Source organism: Panthera uncia, chromosome A2 (genome assembly GCF_023721935.1).
Source record: "Panthera uncia isolate 11264 chromosome A2, Puncia_PCG_1.0, whole genome shotgun sequence".
Lineage (NCBI taxonomy): Eukaryota > Metazoa > Chordata > Mammalia > Carnivora > Felidae > Panthera > Panthera uncia.
In genome coordinates, this window is record NC_064816.1 from 99,855,907 (window position 1) to 99,876,519 (window position 20,613).

General features: G+C 35.7%; 1 protein-coding gene across 4 annotated transcripts in view; it reads left to right on the plus strand.

Moving 5' to 3' along the window:
- Window positions 1-1,727: 1,727 nt before the first annotated feature.
- PHF14 (PHD finger protein 14) overlaps window positions 1,728-20,613 on the plus strand; it is a 209,249-nt gene continuing 190,363 nt past the window's right edge. For 3 of the 4 annotated variants that reach the window (XR_007460008.1, XM_049641549.1, XM_049641550.1), the window contains exons 1-4: window positions 1,728-2,179; window positions 2,672-2,782; window positions 10,444-11,240; window positions 18,117-18,261. Coding sequence is in view for 3 of the 4 variants with exons in the window: in XM_049641549.1 (XP_049497506.1) it covers window position 2,179; window positions 2,672-2,782; window positions 10,444-11,240; window positions 18,117-18,261 (1,054 nt within the window). In the remaining variant the exon portion in view is untranslated. The remainder of the gene's footprint in view (window positions 2,180-2,671; window positions 2,783-10,443; window positions 11,241-18,116; window positions 18,262-20,613) is intronic. The other variant, XM_049641548.1, reaches the window with a different exon arrangement.

Consider the following 20,613-nt stretch of genomic DNA (forward strand, 5'->3'; position numbering starts at 1 on the left):
CCTCCAGCTGAGAGGGCTGCAGGGTTATTTCCCATTTTAGACAAGGAAGTGCATAAATGATCCTTGAAAAGGAAGAGGGATTACTTTGTAGGTTTTAAAATTTTCGAATTTAGTTTGTAAAGCACTGTGGAAACATTTGAGGGGGCACATAGCCGTGGTAGTTTGGGGCAGGGCACAAGAGATTCTTAGAGATTGGACAAGTTTACACTTTTAGCGGGGATGAACAACACAGAAAGATGAGGTTGCAATATAATTTGTACAACTACTGTTATGGTGGAATGTCCTGGGGTATTAGAAGTAGTCCAGCTTTTGGTAAATTTAACTAGCCATGCTTTCCTAGCCCTCACATTTGCGTATGACTTTTCCTTGGTCTGGAACACCTCCATCTCCTTTTCTCCCTTTCTCAGGCCAGTTCAGGCTATGTTTGGATCTATAACTTACTCCAGGAAGCCTTCCCTGAGTGCTTTCTCTCCTTTTAGCATGTGTACTTTTTCCCTGGTAGCCTTTCTCACCATACACAGCGAGTTAAGTTCTGGAAGAGAAAAGACAACTGTCTTGTAGAAGGTCCAGCCCCTATGTAATCATACCATAAATTACACGTCTTTATAGTGAATACAATTTTTTTTTCAAGTTTAATATTATAAAATTCAATTCCAGTTTACAAAATAATTCAACATGTTTCTTTAAAGAGTAAGTTCCACTACTAATGATTTGACTCCTACACATTTGCTTCCCCATGTTACAAACACTGCCACTCCATGTTTATGTGTGGAATAAACTAATGAACTGAATTTAACTTCATCCAATCTTTCTCTGCCCTTGATATATAACCATTGAAAAATATTAATACTATTCAGATTCTAACATTTTAGTATCATTTAAAAAGTATTTAACCTGTATGTAATATGGCATTTGAAACTGTTGAAGAAATACCAAATCCGTTTGTACATGTTGAGCTGTTCTTATGGGTTTAAAAATTCGTCTCAAAAAATAAATTCCCTAGGCAGATGCAAGGCATTATGTCACGTTCATATGGACACACATCCCTAGGTAATACATGATATACTTGTGAAATGGAATATTTCCCGCTAGATGTATTCTTTCTCTTAGTAAAATTAAACTATTTATGTGAAAATAACTGTCCACAGTACACTCGTTGTAATATTAATATAACTAAATCAATGCTTTTCCCCCCTTGTTACATTTGTGATTTTCAAGGCAGCAAAGTCTAATACAATTCTCACACCTCACTTCCCTCTTAGGGAAAATAAAATTTTCTCAAGTTCCAAGATATTTAAAGCGATGCAATTTACAGAAGCAGTAGGTAGAGTGTGGCTCTCGGTATTATTTACGTTTCTTTAGTAGTAACTTAAGTTAGCAACGTCTCTTTTTACGTCCAGTGTACTCTGAGTTAACTCCTTACACGACAAAAGCCAGAAACAAAAATTGCCTCCCAAGGATTTGGGCTGGGGGTGAAACCTCAGGGATTTGTGTGGGAAGAGCCGCGCAGGGTCCGGGAGGGCTCTCGGCTCCCTCTCGTCACTACTCGGCTCGTCTCGGTTTCCTCTCGGTTCTTGCTCGGCTCTGTTCGGCCCCTCCTCCCACGGGGCGGGGGGTTGGGGAGGGAGAGCGAGAGATAGAGACAGAGAGAGGCAAGGAGAGCGGCGGCAAGTTCGGCGCATGCGTTCACGTCTGTGGCTGCTTTTAGGGCCGTGCTTTGCCGTGTATTTTCACTTCCTTCTCTTGAGAGCTGTATCCGGGTCGTTGCTTTCTCTATTGTCTCAGGCAAACGGCCTCGGACTTTGCGAATTCTGGGTCTTTTGTTGCATCTGGTGCAGGCTAATAAAGTTTTTCTTTCTTTTCTTTTATTTTTTTTCTAACAGTTTTGACGGAGGAAATTTACTGCCCGGGGCTGCTGGGGCCTGAGGGCGCCTCTGACAGGGGAGCCGTGGGAAGGGGCGCGAGCTGCAGGGGCCGGTTCGGCGAGGACTAGGGGGCGGGGTGGGGGGCGGGAGGGGACCGGGGCCGCTCTAGAGGCGCCCGGGTCCGGTGGCTGCACCGATTTTAAGTAGCATCTTTCGGATTTGTTGCCGCGGTATCAGTCCCGACCTCGGCGCTGCCTGGGCTCTCGAAGCCTCTCCCTAGGTCTCCTCCAAACGACCACCTCACGGATTCCTTAGTAAGTGTGTCGGAGGCCTCCGGCGGGAGAAAGGTGCATTTCAGCCCTTCTAGAAGTCAGGGCCTGTGGGAGCAGGGTGGGGGTGGCAGATTCCTGCGGGAAACTGGACCTTTTTTGGACCTTCCACGTACACGGGAATGAACAAGGCTTCTTTTATTACCTGGGCTTTGCGGTTTCTTTGTATTGACTGTTACCATATCTAAGTGAGGGATTACGAACAAGTGGCAGAAACATAACAATGTGCAAGAGGGTCAGCTTCGCTTTTGGCCGGCCTGGGTTCGCCTTGGCCGTACCCCAGGCTGGAGCTGTAGGTGTTGCTGCCCAGCCCTCCCCAGCCCGCGTACCCACCGCGGGCTTCTTACACCATTTGCTGAGAACTGAATTAGACAAAGATTCCCTGCACGAGGTCATCTGTGTCTTCCCTCAGCATCACAGGTGTCTTCTGTCCTTGGTGTGATTATTAATGACGATGTAATGCTTTTCTCTTAACAGTGGATCGCAGCTCCAAGAGGAGGCAGGTGAAGCCTTTGGCAGCTTCTCTGCTAGAAGCTCTCGATTATGATAGTTCAGATGACAGTGATTTTAAAGTTGGAGATGCCTCAGGTAAATGTTTCCTTCTCTCTTCCCTTTTCTCAGCTTCCTGGAATTGGGCTTATTTTCAGAGCCTATTAAAAATCGGTTTTGATTTAAGTGCCAATTTAAAGTTAAAGCACATAAACTTCATTTATTTTGTCCATGTGATTTCCCTAAGGTTCTTTTACTAGAACCTGCCGTTGCTTCTGTTTATGTTGATACTCAGATAATTAGCAGGCAGAAAAAAACTTATTCCATTGATTCGAAAGCATTTTCTCTACTCTTTACTCAAAAATGTATTTATGCTTATTTTTTGGATAGAGGGGAAAAAAATCGAGAAGTATTGCGAAATCAATAAATACCCTGGGAGTATATCGTGAGCCATATACAGCCCATGAGCAGGGTTCTTTTCAAATCACTTGACACCCTCTGAGGGGAGTTTTGCTGTTTGTCTGTTAGCTCCCTTACCAGAATAAAATTAGCCAGTGTGAAAAGTTGTACTTCGTGGTAGGTGTTGGACCTTGTGGATTGGGCCTTCCAAACAACTCTGAAGTATAAAGATACATGTTTGCTCATTATACTTTGTGATTCTAAAAACAGTAAACTTTTTAAAAAGGTCATATATTCACATACTAAATGGAAAACAGAAAAATACGGTTTTCCATGGTATCTTCTGTTTATTGTGCTTCATGTATATAGTTTTAATTGCAGGAATCTGAGAAATGCATACAAATTGTGTTTATTTTATGTGAAAAATACTAATACACATGAACAATAAAAATTATTTTAAATCTGTCCCCTTATATTGGAGATTTAAATAAAATGAGAAGTTAAAGCCTTTTCAATTTCATTCCTTTAGTACTTTTAATATATTCTTCCGGAGAGCTTTCTATACTTAGTCCTTTCTCTCTCCTTTCCTCTGGTTTTTCTTTTTCTTTTTTCTCCTGCTCGGGATGGTAGGAGATGAAATTAGGTTGTGTTGTGTTTCTGATATTACTTTCAATAGCATCAGCAAGGAGAATTTGCATTGTTATTTACTGAGAACATTTTATTTCCATAATCTCATTTAACTTTTATAATAACTTAATGAAGGAGATACTATTTTACAGAAAACAGGCCTGAATTCAAAGAACTTGCATGAGGTCACTTAGGCCATAATGGATATATTTTGACTCCAAAATTTAATAATCTTTTCACTGCTTTGATCCTAAAAGTAAATAGATGTGATTTTAAACTGAAGCTACCTGGATGTTATGACTAATTGAGGTCACTCCCAACAATCAAAAATTAAGTTTATCTTGCCTTTTAATCTTTGCTTCTCAGCTACTTTCTTTCTCATTTAGTCAATTCACTGATGTTTGGTCCTTCCAAAGAAGGGGAAAAAAAGGGACGGGAGGTAAAATCCAAAACTATTTATGTTCTCTTGGTGAGAACCTTGGTAGATAAGAATATTTTTGGTTAGAGTGTAGTTTTGGTCAAGGTTGTTAACTGTGACAACAGCCGTTGGGTCTCAGAAGTTATGAGTTATTTGAACACCAATTATGAAAAAACTCTAAAGCCAAATCTTTAAGTGTTCCATAATTGTTTCTGTGACAATAAATCCTCACTTGGTAGGTTTTTTTGTTTTATTGAGATGTAGTCATTTCAGGTATCACTATCACTTGTCTTTACAAAGGTTAAAACAATCTAATGATACAAACTACTTTCTCAAGATAATTTTTGGTATCAAGCTAAGTATAGATTCCTGATCTTGTAAATCTTTTTTTTTTTTTTTTAACGTTTTTATTTATTTTTGAGACAGGGAGAGACAGAGCATGAACAGGGGAGGGTCAGAGAGAGGGAAACACAGAATATGAAGCAGGCTCCAGGCTCTAAGCTGTCAGCACAGAGCCCGACGCGGGGCTAGAACTCACAGACCGCAAGATCATGACCTGAACCAAAGTCGGCCGCCTAACCGACTGAGCCACCCAGGCGCCCCTGATCTTGTAAATCTTAATCAGAGTTGATGGGAATTATCACTTATGTGTGAAAAATGGGAGGATGAGTTGTTAGGCTGATAATTTTTTTAAAAATCTCTTAAAAACACTAAAAATATATACACATTCTGTTCCCTCTTGTATCATACCTAGTCTGTTCTATTTGTGATTTACTTCTTTGGCCCCTGTGCAGTTCTTATGCTATTGTAAAGGAGATTATAGTAGAAAATGATTTTGTTTAAAGTGGTTAATAGCAATTGAATCTTATTTTCCATTTTTGGTTAAGGTGCATTCGTGTCCCCCATAGCTGAGGTGGTGGCTTACTCTAGATTACTAGTGTTTCCTGTTTGTATCCTTTCTTTGCCTGAGGTAGTTGAACTCTTACAAGAAATAAGACATAGATTCTTCGTTGGTTTTCAGTCGTGTTAGAGTTGTGGGATCCCAATCCTATGTATGAGTAGATGAAACTGAGGTGGAGAAATAGCTTACCATCTGTCTGGTCAAAGCTTTTAAAAGCAATGTCTAGAAATGACTTGGTGAATGAACTACTGACTCCCTTAGAACTTAATATTAAAATGATTAGATTGGTTGGCCTCCATTTTTATTAATGGGATTCTGTGCATCAATTTCTTTTGCTCTTCATTTTGAATTCAGAAATTCTGGCTAAAAAACTTCATATTTCTGTTTGGCTTTGAGAATATAGACAATTCTGAAAGATTATATTCAATACCTTTGCAGGTAAACATAATTTTATTCATGTAGTTCTCAGTGATAAAATACAAAAAGGTAAATATTGATCAAAAACTGACCTACCAATAAGATTGGCAAGTAATGTTAATGGCCATAAGTCCTTTAGAAAAGTACAAACTGAAAATAGATCATCTTTTGTTTTTTCTTTAATGTGAAATTAGAGCTGAATTTCTTTTTTTTAAATACTTTGTTTTTAAGTAATCTATACATCCAACATGGGGCTCAAACTCACGACCCCAAGATCAAGAGTCACATTAGAGCTAAATTTCTCATTTTTGGTTGAGGGCAGTCAGTAAATAAATTGTAAAATTAATAAGTTTTAAAACATTAGAATTATGGTGATAACCACCAGAAGAACCATATGTAGACATGTTAAACTGAACCACATAAAATTACCATTTTAGATTATTGGTAGTTTTATCATTTAACCTAGTTAGACTGGTTATATTTGAGACTTGATCCTAGGATTGGGGTTAGGAGAGATTACATTTAGTAATCTGATGTATAAGTGGAATGTTTTTGAAGATGAGTGCTTGTATTCCTTCTAAATAAAACAAAATAGCAGTGTTGTTTCCACTAACACACTGGCCAAGGTAGGATGATTAACTTTAGATTTTGGGCCATAGTTAGTTTAGTTAGGACAAATTGCCAGAAAATAATTTACCTGAAGGGTCAGGCTGCTACTTTGCTTTGGTAGTATTTTGCACTTAATCTAATTTAGGCTAATTGGTCAAGATATGTATATTGATCTTTAGTTTTGTTTAAAAGCACTTTGCTGGATATTATGGTGATTTCACAAAGAAGAGTGATGATATTAGAATAATTAAATTAGTAAAATAACAATGCAAGGCATGATTGATTACTTGTGTAGTTTAAGTCAAGGAAATAGGACTACTTTATCTAGAACAATTCATTGAGGAGATGAGTTGAACTAGAAACTGAAGGAGAAGCAGCCTAGGTGAGGGAAACCTTAAATATTAGAAGTGTGGAGCCTGGAAAATGTCCAGGGGATTGGGGATCTGGATTGAGTAAAAGAATAAAAGAGATGTGCTTGGGAAAATATAATGAGGTTAAATTGAGGCTTTATATTGCTGGACTAGGGTTTCTCAATCTTGGCAGTATTAGCATTTTTGTTACATAACTCTTTGTAATGGAGGCTTGTCATGTTTATTGTAGGATGTTTAGCAGCATCTGTTTTTTACTTACTAAATGCCTGTAGTATCTCTTCTTCCTTCCACCGCCATGAGCACCCCTGTCTGTCATGGTGACTATTCATCCATTGCCTCTAGTCATTGCCAAATGTTCTCTGAGGGACAGAATTCAAATTGTTCTTACTTGAGAACCACTGGTCTAAATTTACCCAAAAAATGTTAAATGACACAGATAATGAATAGAAGAGGAGTTGTGTTGGTTGACTAGTTGACTTTTTAAGAAGGATGTACAGGATTAGTCAAAAATGGCTTCAAGGAGATAACTGAATAACCTGTAGACTGGTGATCTGTCTATTCTGTATTGTGTATATTTATAAATGCTAATCGCTATTGCATTAGATCAATGAAGGGAATAGTTAATTAAGGTTGATGAACAAAGATGATTCTTTACATGGCAAAGCTAAAATAAAACTGAGTCAAATCATACCAATTTTATTGTTTAATATTTATCATGGGGAGAACTTAAGCATTGAATATTGTGAAAGAATTCTTGAAAGTTGTTTTTTAAAATCTGTGTCTGTAAAAAATTGCTTAACTGTCAAATAGCTATTGTTTCAAGAGAGTTTGCTATGTTGTGTATTTGAGAAAGGTTACTTTTTACTTAACTGAATAGAAAAGAGGGATTTCAATTTTAAAGCTTTTTTCCTAAAAAAAAAAAATAAATTTATTGAAGAGTTAGAATTGCTTCTAATGCTAAGTATCTGACTTACGTGATGTATCTGACTTATTTCTCTAGTCTATTATTACCTTTAAAAAAAAAAGATGTAAGAGTGATGGATTTGGAACTTGACAGAGTCATTGTTTGAATTTGTAATAATAGGAAATTTTTCTTTGCAGCCTACAAAAATATAATTATAGACAAAGACTCTGATTTTCTCATTGTTATTTTTGTCAAGCTATGTTTGTAACTAAATATTGTTTATCTCCATCCCTCAAGTGCATATGTACCAAAAAGAAGTGATGACTAATCATATGTGAAGAAGTTATTTTTCAGAAATCAAAGAAAGATAAAATTTGATATAATCCTGATGCCTGCAGTTGGAGTATGAATAATGTATTGTATTTGGAGAATGAAGGGTTGGGTAAGCTACTAGGTTTTGGATTTGTGGAAAAATTTCAGATTCATCTAATATGTTAACATATGTAAAGCATTTAAATCTTTTTTCAAATTGCTTTCTATTCAGACATGATTATGAAACAAAAAGAGAATCAAAGAGTATCAATTTCCCTATACATTTAAAAATAAATGATTGGCATTGGGAACAACAACAACCAAAACAAAATCATAAAAATTTTTAACATTTTGTAAAATTTACCAAGCAATAACAAAGTTGGATTGGTCTCAGCTTTTTTTTTTTTTTTTAATTTTTTAATGTTTGTTTATTTATAAACATTATTTTTAATATTTATTTGTCTACCAGAGGTAGACAGAGTGAGAGCAGGGGAGGGGCAGAGAAAGAGGAAGACACAGAATCTGAAGCAGGCTCCAGGCTCTGAGCTGTCAGTGCAGAGCCCAACGTGGGGCTTGAACTCATGAAGGGTGAGATCCTGACCTGAGCTGAAGTCAGATGCTTAACTGACTGAGCCAACCAGCTGCCCCTAGATTGGTCTCAGTTTTGATTAGGTACCCACGTTTGTGCCCCAGTTAATCTTACTTTTGTTAACTGTTGTTGTTTTTATTGGTAAAAATTATTAGGAATGCTTTTTAGGTATTTCTAAAAAGTATCTCTGTTAATGGGGGCCATCTCTCTTAATTATGGCATTGCTTGCAAGATGTTCCAATTTTCTGTAGTCAGTATGCACAAAGACTCTTTTTTGACTTAGAAGTGTTTAGTTAATTCTGCTTATTATTTATTAGATCCTTATTTAAAAATATCTAGAAATTATTTTACCATAAGTAGTGTTTCATGGTAGGTTGGGTTTAATTATGAGTGGTGTTAAAAAAAAAATCACAATTTTCTTAACAATTTGCAGAACTGCTGGACTGAAAACAAGTTACCTAGTTGTGGGTGATATTCTTTATTTTTGAAATTCAGGAAGCTCACAAATCCAAAAATGTTTCTTAAGTTTGGTACACACTTGTTTCATGGTAAAACCTAATTGGAACTGATAGTTTATTTGTAGTGTTGCCTTATTGTACTTATCATACTTTTTAATGCAGATACGTGTTTCATTATAGGATAGTGCCACAGACCTCACTGGAGATTTTAGTGTAATATATTGTGTATACACCATGTTACCCTTCTAAAATCTGAAAAAAGTCAAAATTTTGAAAGACATCTGGCTCCAAAAGTTTCACCTAAGGGATTGTTTACCTACATGGTACTGCCATTGTGTTCTATGTAAGATTATTTAGAGAGGTTCCTCCCCCCACCTGCAACAGTTTTGAATAAGTCTTGGGTTCCTGCATGGTCATCTTGAGATTGACAATTATTTTGTAGGGTCAGCCAGTGTCTATTGTATGTTAGTCTTTATTTTTTATGTGATTTAACTTGCAGGATTTTTTTAATCAATCATTTGTAAAGTATTCCTAGGATATTTTAGATACTTGATACTAATTACAACTTTCTTTCTTTTAATGCCCAGTTAATTATAGTGGCTAAGGCTGGTTAACAGAAATTAAAATGGTGTGGAAACATAGACTTTTTTCCACCATTTTTATTACCCTTTTCTTGGTTATATGCTCAAAAAATTTATCACTCTACAGATTTTACTGATGGTGTTGACCATGACCTGATTATGACTGGTTGTTTCTTATTTCTTCCTGTTCCTTTCCTTTTTTCTCCTTTCCTTTATTTTAGATTTTTATTAATTTGATTAGGTATAAAGAGGATTTGAAGGTTACTGGGTAGTGTTGGTCTAAGACAGCCTGGCCTGCCCTCGTCAGGAGTGGAAGAAACTTGCCAGAAAGCTTGAAGTCCTGCATGAATTCTTTAATATTCTCAGCCTATCTTTCTAGTGACTACTGTGGTTGCTCATTTCCAAGATAGATTCTCTTTTTAAAAAATTATTAATTTCTTTCATTCTGGGGCTATTGTAGTTACTGCCTAGAATTTTCGAAAGTTTAGGTGGCTCTTACGGATAGGAAAGGTATCCTAATAAGCAGGAAAATTGATAACAGCTCTTGCAACTTCTATTAACTGTGCTAGTGCTATTGTCTCTTTTCACCTGTGAACTTGGTACTCATAAAATTGACTGATATGTTAGGGATGTTGACGGTCATAAATACCTGTGCTCATTTTTGCTGGGTAAAGAGTGAAATAAATGAAACCAAGTTTTTTGGGCCAGATTTTTCTTGTTCTGAATGTGACTCAACACTTGTAGGTTCATACAGTTTATGAAAGGAAGATGGAAGAGAAGAAGAATTTGATCTGTATTATATAATTAAGTTAAAATTAAGTGCCCAATTTAAAAAGAAACACCTTTACTTTTAGGGGAAAAAAATTGTTTCTAGGGTACCAAATATAGCATGAGCTATATGACACAAAATAGTGCTTTGCTTTTTAAAGCATGTTTTAATTTAGAGTTACATATATTCATCTTCATTAGTGCTATATTGAATTAAAACCATTATACCAACTTCATTGATTTATTTAATCAGGTTGGGAATGTCTACCATTCTTTGACTTAACTTTGTTTATATTGTTTTGCAAGTTGCTCACAAATTTTGGTGGTTTCATTTGTGTCAGCGTTGTGTGTGTGTGTGTGTATGTATATACATATGTGTGGTTTTTTTTTCTCATATTTTCAACAGATTCTGAAGGGAGTGGTAATGGAAGTGAAGATCCTTCAAAGGACAGTGGAGAAGGTTCCTGTAGTGATTCTGAAGAAAATATTTTAGAAGAAGAACTGAATGAAGATATTAAAGTAAAAGAAGAACAACTTAAAAATTCTGCAGAGGAAGAAATACTGTCCTCAGAAAAACAGTTAATTAAAATGGAAAAGAAGGAGGAAGAAGAGAATGGAGAAAGACCTAGAAAGAAAAAGGAGAAAGAGAAAGACAAGGAAAAAGAGAAGGAGAAAGAAAAAGAGAAAGAGAAGGAAAGAGAGGAGAAAGAAAAAGCGACAGTATCTGATAATGTGGCTGCTTCTGCTGCTTCTACCACACCAGCCACAAGTCCTCCTGCTGTTAACACATCTCCATCAGTCCCCACTACAACAACCACTACAGAGGAACAAGTCAGTGAGCCAAAAAAGTGGAACCTTCGTCGAAATCGACCGCTTTTGGATTTTGTATCCATGGAAGAGCTGAATGATATGGATGACTATGACAGTGAAGATGACAATGATTGGCGACCTACTGTAGTAAAGAGAAAGGGAAGATCTGCATCTCAGAAAGAAGGAAGTGATGGAGACAATGAGGATGATGAAGATGAGGGAAGTGGAAGTGATGAGGATGATAATGATGAAGGCAATGATGAAGATCACAGCAGCCCTGCCAGTGAAGGGGGTTGCAAGAAGAAGAAGAGTAAAGTTCTTAGCAGAAACAGTGCTGATGATGAGGAACTGACCAATGATAGCCTGACACTATCTCAAAGCAAGAGTAATGAGGTAGATCAACCCAATTTTTATGATATCTGTCTGTCTGGGGAAAAGGGAATTCTTCTCTAAACCATTCTGCTCGTTATATTAAGTAGCTTCCTTGAAATCCTATTTATAGACAGCTGTGGGAGTGAATGAGCACCTTAACTGTAACATTTATTCATTTGGTCAGCCAGCCTTTATTGAGTATCTACTATTTGTCACCGTCCTCAAGGAGCTCAGAATCACCGTCCTCAAGGAGCTTGCAGTCTATATAGTTAGAGAAATATTTTTATACCCATAGACTAGGGAAATGGTAGTTTTCCTTTCCCCTTTCTATTCTCTCATCCCATTGTTCATAGGACTGCTGAACGGTGCTCAGTGAATTATGGAAACAAAGGTCACCTTTATTTCAACTTAGTTATATCCTGTATCCACATGAAAATTTAGACTTCTAGAATACTCTAGAGTAGGACAACAAACAGCTTAATGATTGCCTCAGACTTTTAGAGACTCACTTTAAGGTTACTCCCTTTACCAGTTGTAACACTCATCATCTGAATAGTCACCAAGTCTTTGCTTTAGATGTAGGGAGTATATGTATACGTATATTTAGTGAATAAGTTCTGTCTGCAAAGAAATGAAAAAGAAAAATCAAACATTCCTGTCATAAAACAAACATTTCTGTTATAAAACTACAGTAATGACTCCTTCCACTTGAAGTTCTACTACCGAAAGTTAGGTTTATCCATTGGGCCCAAGATGCAACATTCAAGACTCTTCAGTCAAACACATCTATGTCTCTTTGTCTGTGTGTTTATGTATATGTTTTTCTTCAAAAGAAAGATTGAGTTGTCGTCTTACATGTAGATGTACCTGTTACATCAACATGTAGAACTATAATTAAGTCTGTCATTTCTGTTAATGTGTTTATTGTCATGAAAATTCACTTCTTTAGCAAGCACTTTTTTTTTTTTCTTCATATCATTGAAATAGGGTAAACTGGTAGGGAGAATTTCCTTGTATACTTTATTCTTTTACATTACTTCTACTTAAAAGTTTTTCGTAGCAGTGATTACCTATTTTAAGTAAGTTTCATTTAAAAACTTGGTAATTTTTCTTACCAGAATACTAAGTAACAGGCTCTGAGTGGGTTTTATGCTGGTAGTGATGAAATAGTTTATATTTTAAATTATAAACATTGGCAAACTTCTAGGTTATCCACTTTCATGTGAAGAATGTTGCCTGCCTCCAGTGCTATCCTAATTCTTATATTTAGGTAATGGAAAATTGTCATTTGGAATATGATATTTACAATGCTATAGCACAAACAGTTCCATATTTCCAGTGCCAATTTAGGGAAATAGAAATATGGAAAATTCAGTCGTTCAGATTTGATTTAGGCTTTATCCAGTGTATTTTTTGATTTGATTTGATTTAGGCTTTACCCAGTTTGTTTTATAGTATTTAGTACTCAGTCTCTCTCAAGTTAGTAAGTTTACCTTTGGCAGCATCACTTTCTTACTTCATTTTTATTAGTCTGACGTTCACAAAAGTAGGCTGGCTCACGACAGAGGCAGAGTTAGATTTATGGTAAGGTGTGGAAAATACCAGCATATGTTGAGAAATTTGCCACATAGGATGTACACATTATCTACTTGTTAATAATCTGCAATACATAACATATTGCTTAAGAGGTTGTAGACTGTCCTTTATGGTACATTGGAAGGCCACATGTGCTATTTTAGGTTTTGTTTTTTTTTTCCTACCAGGAGAGACTTTAAATAATGGGACTTTATATATTTAGATTAAGTCCCAAAGAAATGAGATTCCAGAGTATTTCTTGGAAATGTGCCTCAATAAAATTGTCAAGAAGTTGCTTATAGTAGCTAAATTAATTTCTCTTGTGTTAATTTATGTTAATTTTCCTTTTGCTCTACCCCCTGCAGAGATGTAGAAGAACTGATAGAAAGTTAGTTTTCCCTTGATAATATTCTACCTGAAAGCTTGGTGACTATTTTTCCCCAAGACTCTTCAGTAATTTTTGATAATTCTATTTCTATTTAAATGTTACTCAAGTTAGATAAAAAAAAATTAATAAAAACTAATCAATGGAGATTATTATTTTATATTTCTGAATTTCATGTTTATGTGCTCTTGATTTTGTAAAAATGACTAAAGGTAATTCTTTGCCTATGGCCATTGTTTGTATCTTAATCTTCCTGGTTATTTTAGGTAGTGATACCTTGGCAAGTATCTATTAGTTAATACATATATATTTGATTATATTCAGAAGTTTAATTTTTCTCTGCTTTTAAGTATTCAAATATTACTTTGTAGTAGAGATATATTTAGTTTATAAGCAGCAAACTTTCTTAGCTGCTATGTTAAGTACTTTTGTAGGGGATTGATGTTGGACATCCTGTAAATGATGCCCAGAAACTTTAATAATTTTAAAGTTTTTTTTAGGGGAATTTGATTTGGGGGGGGGGGGCTGGGGACTTTTATAACTACTGACTCTTCTTTTTAATGTTTATTTATTTATTTTGAGAGAGAGAGTGCGAGCAGAGAGGGGCAGAGAGAGAGGGAGAGTGAGAATCCTGAGCAGACTCTGCACTCTGGGCACAGAGCCTGCCCTGGGGCTTGATCTCATGAAACAGGAGATCACGACTGAGCTGAAGCCAAAGAGTCGGGTGCTTAACCGACTGAGTCACCCCTGTGCCCCTTACTATTGACTCTAAAAGCCTTAACATGCCTTTGCCATAGGCCTTGAAATACTCTAGAACAGTGGTTTTCAAACTGTTTTTTGTCTCAGAACCCCTTTATGCTCTTAGAAAATCATTGAGGACCCCATTGTAGGTTATATATGTTGTTATTTACCATTTCAAATTAAAACTCAGAAATTTCAAAAAATAAGACATGCAGAAGCACACCAGTTGTCAGATCGATGACCCTATCCCATGTTATGTAGTTCTGGAAGACTACATTATATAACCATGAGAGAAAGTGAAAAAGGCAAATAACTTTTGTATTGTTATGAAAATAACCTTTCTCTTCTGGACCCTATGAAACAGAATTCCACAGACCACACTTTGAGAACTAATGTTTTACACCTGGGCATTTGGTAAACCTGCAATTTTACATATGGGCACTTGCCTTTGCCTGTAACATTATGACATTTTTGAACTTAGCGTGGTTTAAATAATCCCCTTGGAATATGGTTATATGTCTTCAGACTTTTATCTTGATGCTTTTGAGATTAATTTATATTATGTTGCTTTTTGGTTTTCTGAAGTAAATCTTGGTGATGGGTGTGTAGCATTTTCAGAGAATGGTTCCCATTTTTAGGACTTTGAAGTGAGAGCTTCAGTTGAGAATTAATATTTGATAGAAAATCATATCATATTTCAATAGAAATTTTCAGGTGAAAGTTTTTTGCTTTCTTTTTATAAAATACTCTTATGTTAAATGGATTAGATTAGATGTTAAATGGATGTGAAGAAATGGCAATTGTCATCTGACTTTGGTAATTAAAAATTTTGCCAAAATTTATAAAGAGCTTCTTCTATTTGGGGCTTCTGACTTATTAAATATTAAGTGCCTTTTTACACATTTCAATATAAAGCAAACTGCTTTAAAACCTAAAAAGACAGTTTGTAATATTGTATTTTATTTGAGATTCTTGAGGATTTAACTTCCTTAAAAAACTTAGGGGAAGACCTATTGCTCAAACTCTTTGGTATACTATTTTTTTTTCTCATCTTGAGAACAAGTGGATTCTTTTAATTCTAGTTTTACATGAAGTGTGCTGGAATTCCCTTAAAAAAATTTTTTTTTTTAACATTTATTTATTTTTGAAAGACAGAGACAGAGCACAAGCAGGGGAGGGGCAGAGAGAGAGGGAGACACAGAATCTGAAGCAGGCTCCAGGCTCTGAGCCATCAGCACAGAGCCTGACGCAGCACTCAAACCCACAAACCGTGAGATCATGACCTGAGCCAAAGTCGGATGCTTAACTGACTGAGCCACCCAGGTGCCCCTGGAATTCCCTTATATTAAACACATAAAATTAGATAGAATTTATCTTGTATATATTATTTATAAGCATCTATGTGGAATACATATATAAATGAACACTAAACATATTTTAGAACCCATCGAGAACATTGGGCAGTATTACCATTTTAGGTGTAAATTTTAAATCCCAAGGGTAAATGAAATAATTTAGTATAAATAGTCATTGAATTATTACTACAGTGCCCCATTCTTAATTACCATTAGATTCCATTATTCTATAATATTAAAGTTATATCCTAGGTGATACTCTTGTGCCATTCCAAACCTACTTTCCCAATTACTATTTTTATGTAAAAATCATATTTTCAAAAGATATATTTTTTGGTAAAAACTTGAGCCTAACTATTTTGTCCAGAAACTTGAAAAATGATACACATCTTCAGAAGTATGCCAATAAAAATTGATACTAAATTTGCTTTTTATTTGATCACAAGTGTTCTCAACCCATGTTTGATGTATTAACGACAACGTGGAGCATAATTTTTGAAGAGAATGTGTTGCTTAGATTTTCCCACTGAAGCATTATCTGTCAATCATTTGGTAGGGCTCCAGTTCCCCTTCATTACTCTTCTCTTTGCAATACATTTCTGGTAAGAGTCTCAAATGATGGGGGTCAGGGGGCCAGAAATACCAGTTAATTTTGATTTCTCTGCCTCTAAATGATAATATGTGTGGAGAGAATTTGGTATAGATACACAATTGAAACATTTACTTTTTTTTTTTTTTTTTCTGAGCAAAATGGAAAAATAGGAAAATAATGGAATTAGAGCTACCTATTAGTGCTAATTTACTTGTTTCCCACATGGGTAGACCTTTTTTCAAGGGCTCATTAGTTGTTGTAATTCCACCAGAGAAGTATTGGCAGCACCAATACTGTCAATCATCAAACTCTGGTTTCTGGTTATTGTCTAGATCTTTTTCTCGTCTATGATTTTTTTAACCTAGATGTGGTATTTTGGGGAAAAAGTCTTTTTTGGACACCATAGGAAAATATTTAAAGTAGCAGTGCTCACTGAAGCTTACAACATTTTGGGGGATTCCAAGGAAGATTCCTCAGTATAATAAATGGTCAGCTCATATTCCTCTTCTTGAACCACCTATAAGAAATAGGAAAGGAGAATGAGAATGAACACTTATTGAGTACCTCGTATGTCTTGGGAACATTGTTACCATATAGTTATCTTGCTAATTTTCACAACAATTTCATCAGGTAGGTATTATTTTTGTGATACCACTTTACAGATAAGAAAACTACAGCTTCGAGGTTCAACAGTTATTAAGTAGGAACTGAGAATGAAAGCCAAGAACATTGGGCTTTAAGTCAAATGCTGTTACATTGGAAGCGTGGCTGATGGAGCGAGAATCTGGGTAGATTTTTGTTTTTTTCAATGTACCAACCTACTATAAAACGTGAGTTTTCTTTTTAGGAAGTATTTCCTACTCATGTCCAAAGCCCTCAAACTGCTTTGGCTTTGTAACAAGGAGGAACAAAATACACAGTTTTCTTAAGTTTATTTATTTTGAGACAGAAAGAGAGAGAGGGAAAGAGAGTGAGCTTGAGTAAGGGGCAGAGGCAGTGAGCAAGGAGATAGAGCATCCCAAGCAGAGATGTGGGGTTTGAACTCATGAAACCATGAGGTCGTGACCTGAGCAGAAACCAGGAGTTGGATGCTCAATCGACAAGTGCCCCCAATTTTAAAGTAGTAAGATTCTCAAGAGAAGTGACACTGCCTCCTTGTTGACTTTTCCTTCATTTCTGATTTGTTTTACAGATCAGTTGCAATTTAGATGTATAACACAGAATTGAAAAAAAATGTTATTGTGACATTGAAGTATCATACAAATGTCATTTACAATTGCTATGAAATGATGACTGTAAATGTTATCTGTGGTTATTGGTTTAAAGGAATATGAAAAAACATGGTTAGGTTTTTAAAATACATAGACTCAAGTGCTGTCTTATACAATGTCCAATCTGGTGATATATGATAAGAATCATTGTCTTGTTAACCATTTAAAGTTTAAATCTGTAATGCAGTTTAAATTAGACAGGTAAACTCTTCTTCTTTAATTTTATCTTTATATTTATTATGTCTTCCTCCTTTTATATTATAATTAGCTCCATATCTTTGTTAGTTTACACTAGATCTTTCTTGACACGACCCTACTAGAGTACTCTCACTCTTTAGCAACTAGACAATCTGGATCCTTTTTAGATAGTTTTCTGTCTCTGTATACACAGATATGTCTATGCAGGCTCTCTTGGATCTGTCATCCAGTAATTTGATGACCCTGGAACTTCTGAATTCCTCAGCAGTTAAGGAGTATAGAGTCTGTAACTATGCCATCACATACATATTTGCTTATATGTTATCTTGAATTGATTTTTTTTCCTGTTTAACATATGTGTGTCTTGTCTCCCTTAAGGTAAGAGTATAAGCTTCCAAAGTATAGGAACACTGTGTTATATTTTTTAAACCCATTGTACGGTTAATAATTACATGTGAGTTAATTTTTCCTTTCTCCTAGTTTAAGGGGTCAGACTATAATCTGGAATGGTAAAGCAGATGAAGAGTTGCATGCTTGCTTTTTCATTTCTTAAAGGAGAGAGAATATGGGACTTGTAGAGAAAATGAAAAATTAGAGGGTGCTTTGAGGGTCATTTGACAAAGAGATGGGTTTTCAAGTGTAATATGCTTTGAAATTACTAAAAGAATGGAGAATGCAGCATAATTTTAGAAATCCATAAAATAACTTTAAGTGGGAATTTTATTTATTGAAATTATCTTTTAATTTAAACGTGATTTTTCTGATATATTTTAATATTAGGACTCGCTGATTCTTGAGAAGAGTCAAAACTGGAGTTCTCAAAAAATGGACCACATTCTGATTTGCTGTGTTTGTCTTGGAGATAATAGCGAGGATGCTGATGAAATAATTCAGTGTGACAATTGTGGCATTACGGTCCATGAAGGTAATTTTGTTTTGTTTTGTCTCCTTGTCGAAACAGCTAATTGACACTGAATTTAAATGAGTAAAATCAGGTCTTTTGCATTTGTACTGTTCTAAAGTTCTTCTACAGTCTTTCATGGTGTTTCAATTGAAGCGACATCTCAAATCCTCAATGTATGAGGGTGTTATTTTTCAGATTATGTTAATTTAAAAATGTGTTTTTAAATGATTGAAATAGAAATATTATATGGAAATCATAGCATTTATTTGAAGGTTAGTGTTACAATATTTTCATTCATGGCATTTATTTCTAGTTTTTACATGAAATTTAGATACAGAAAAAAAGTCTGTTTAAATACAGGAAAAAGTCTAGTATGTTAGTCTGGGAGAATGTTATTTAACATTCTGGGATGCCTGGGTGGCTCAGTCGGTTAAGCGTCCGACTTCAGCTCAGGTCACGATCTCAAGGTTTGTGAGTTCGAGCCCCGCGTCAGCCTCTGGGCTGATGGCTCAGAGCCTGGAGTCTGCTTCCGATTCTGTGTCTCCCTCTCTCTCTGCCCCTCCCCCATTCATGCTCTGTCTCTCTGTCTCAAAAATAAATAAACATTAAAAAAAAAATTAAAAAAAAAAAAAAGTTACATTCTAAGTCTAGTGATACATAGTTTCTTCTTTCCTGGTTATAATTTTCAATTTTAAACCAGTATTTATAGAGATTGTCTTTTTTTTTTTTTTTAAGTTTATTTATTTTGAGAGAGAGAGGGCGAGAGCACGAGCAGGTGAGGGGCAGAGAGCGGGGGAAAGAGAGAACCCCAAGCAGCCAAGCAGGCTCCCCACTGTAGCACAGAGCCCAGTGCAGGGTTCAGTCTCAAGAACTGTGAGGTCCTGACCTGAACTGAGATCAAGAGTCCCCAGGCACCTCTAGAGATTATTTTTTAAGATCTGAGCTAAGAGTGACTAGCTATAATATATTGAGAATATTTTTGCCCATTTTATTTTTGAACCTTTTTCATTAATGTATTTTTTCACTTATTTTTTTTTTATTTTGACATAATTTCTGACTTACAGAAAAGTTATGAGTACTACAAAGAATTCCTATATATTCTTCACTCAGATTTCCCACATGGTAATATTTTGCTATTTTATCTTCTGTCCTGTAGCAATTTTGTTTTGAACTCTAGGAGGATAAACCGTGGACATAATGTCCCCTTCTACCCCTAAATACCTCAGTGTGTACTTCTTAACAAGAGCATTTTCTTACCATATAATTATAACCATGTAATTATCGAAGTCAGGAACTCAGCATTGATTGAACTCTATGTAATCTACTGACTGTATTCATATTTTGCCAGTCATCCCAATAATGTCAGTTAGAGCAAAATAAAATCTAGGATTATACATTGCATTCAGTCATTATGCCTATTTGGTCATCTTTAATCTAGAACATTTTTGAGTCCTTGTGTTTCCTGCCATTGGCATTTTTGAAGAATACAGGCCAGTTCTTCTTATAGAATGTCCTTAATACTATTTTTTTTTTTTATCTTTTCTTATGGTTAGATTCAGGTGACATGCTTTTGGCAAGAATGCCACAGGAGTTGTGTTCTCATTGTATCATATTAAGAAGCATAGAATATTTATTTTTCCAGTTATTGGTGATGTTACTTTGATCAATTGGTTGAGACAGTGTCTTCCAAGTTTCTCTGTGGTAAAGTTGTTATTTCGTCTTGTCAGCTGATTTTTTTCTATTGGGCCATGACAACCACAGAGCAGTTTTTCTGTGGCCTTGCCTTTACCTGCTCTTTTGATATTACAGCCCTCCTCCCAAATAGTTCTGGTATTCGTCTGGGCCTATGGGACCTGCAGGGTCTGTGCTTCTGTGGCCAGTTCTCTTGCCTTCATATGAAGCTTCCCTTCCTTGCTGCCAAGTCTCAACTATGGAAATGTTTCCTATTACTATTACTCATTCACTTATTTTTTTAATAATGTTTATTGAGTATCTTCTATATGCTTGCATTCTATAGGTTTTAGGCATGTTATATAAACATTGAAGCTTAATGTCTAGTAAGAGAGACAGGCAATGAAGAACTAAAAAATAAATATATATCAGGTGGTAGTCTGGACTATGGACAAAAATAAAGCAGGACAAGGAGTATTGGAAATGCTGTGGATGGGGGTGGTTAACGGGCAGGTGGAAGTTTGCGTTTACAAAAGGTGAAATGGAAAATCCTCTCTGATAAGGTGATATTTGAGCAGTGACCTGAAGGATGTAAGGAAGCAAGTCATGCAACTATTTGGGAAAAGAGCGCCCTAGAAAGAAGCAGTAGCAAGTGTAAAGATCTTGAAGTGGGAACATGGTTGGAGTGTTTATATAATGGCA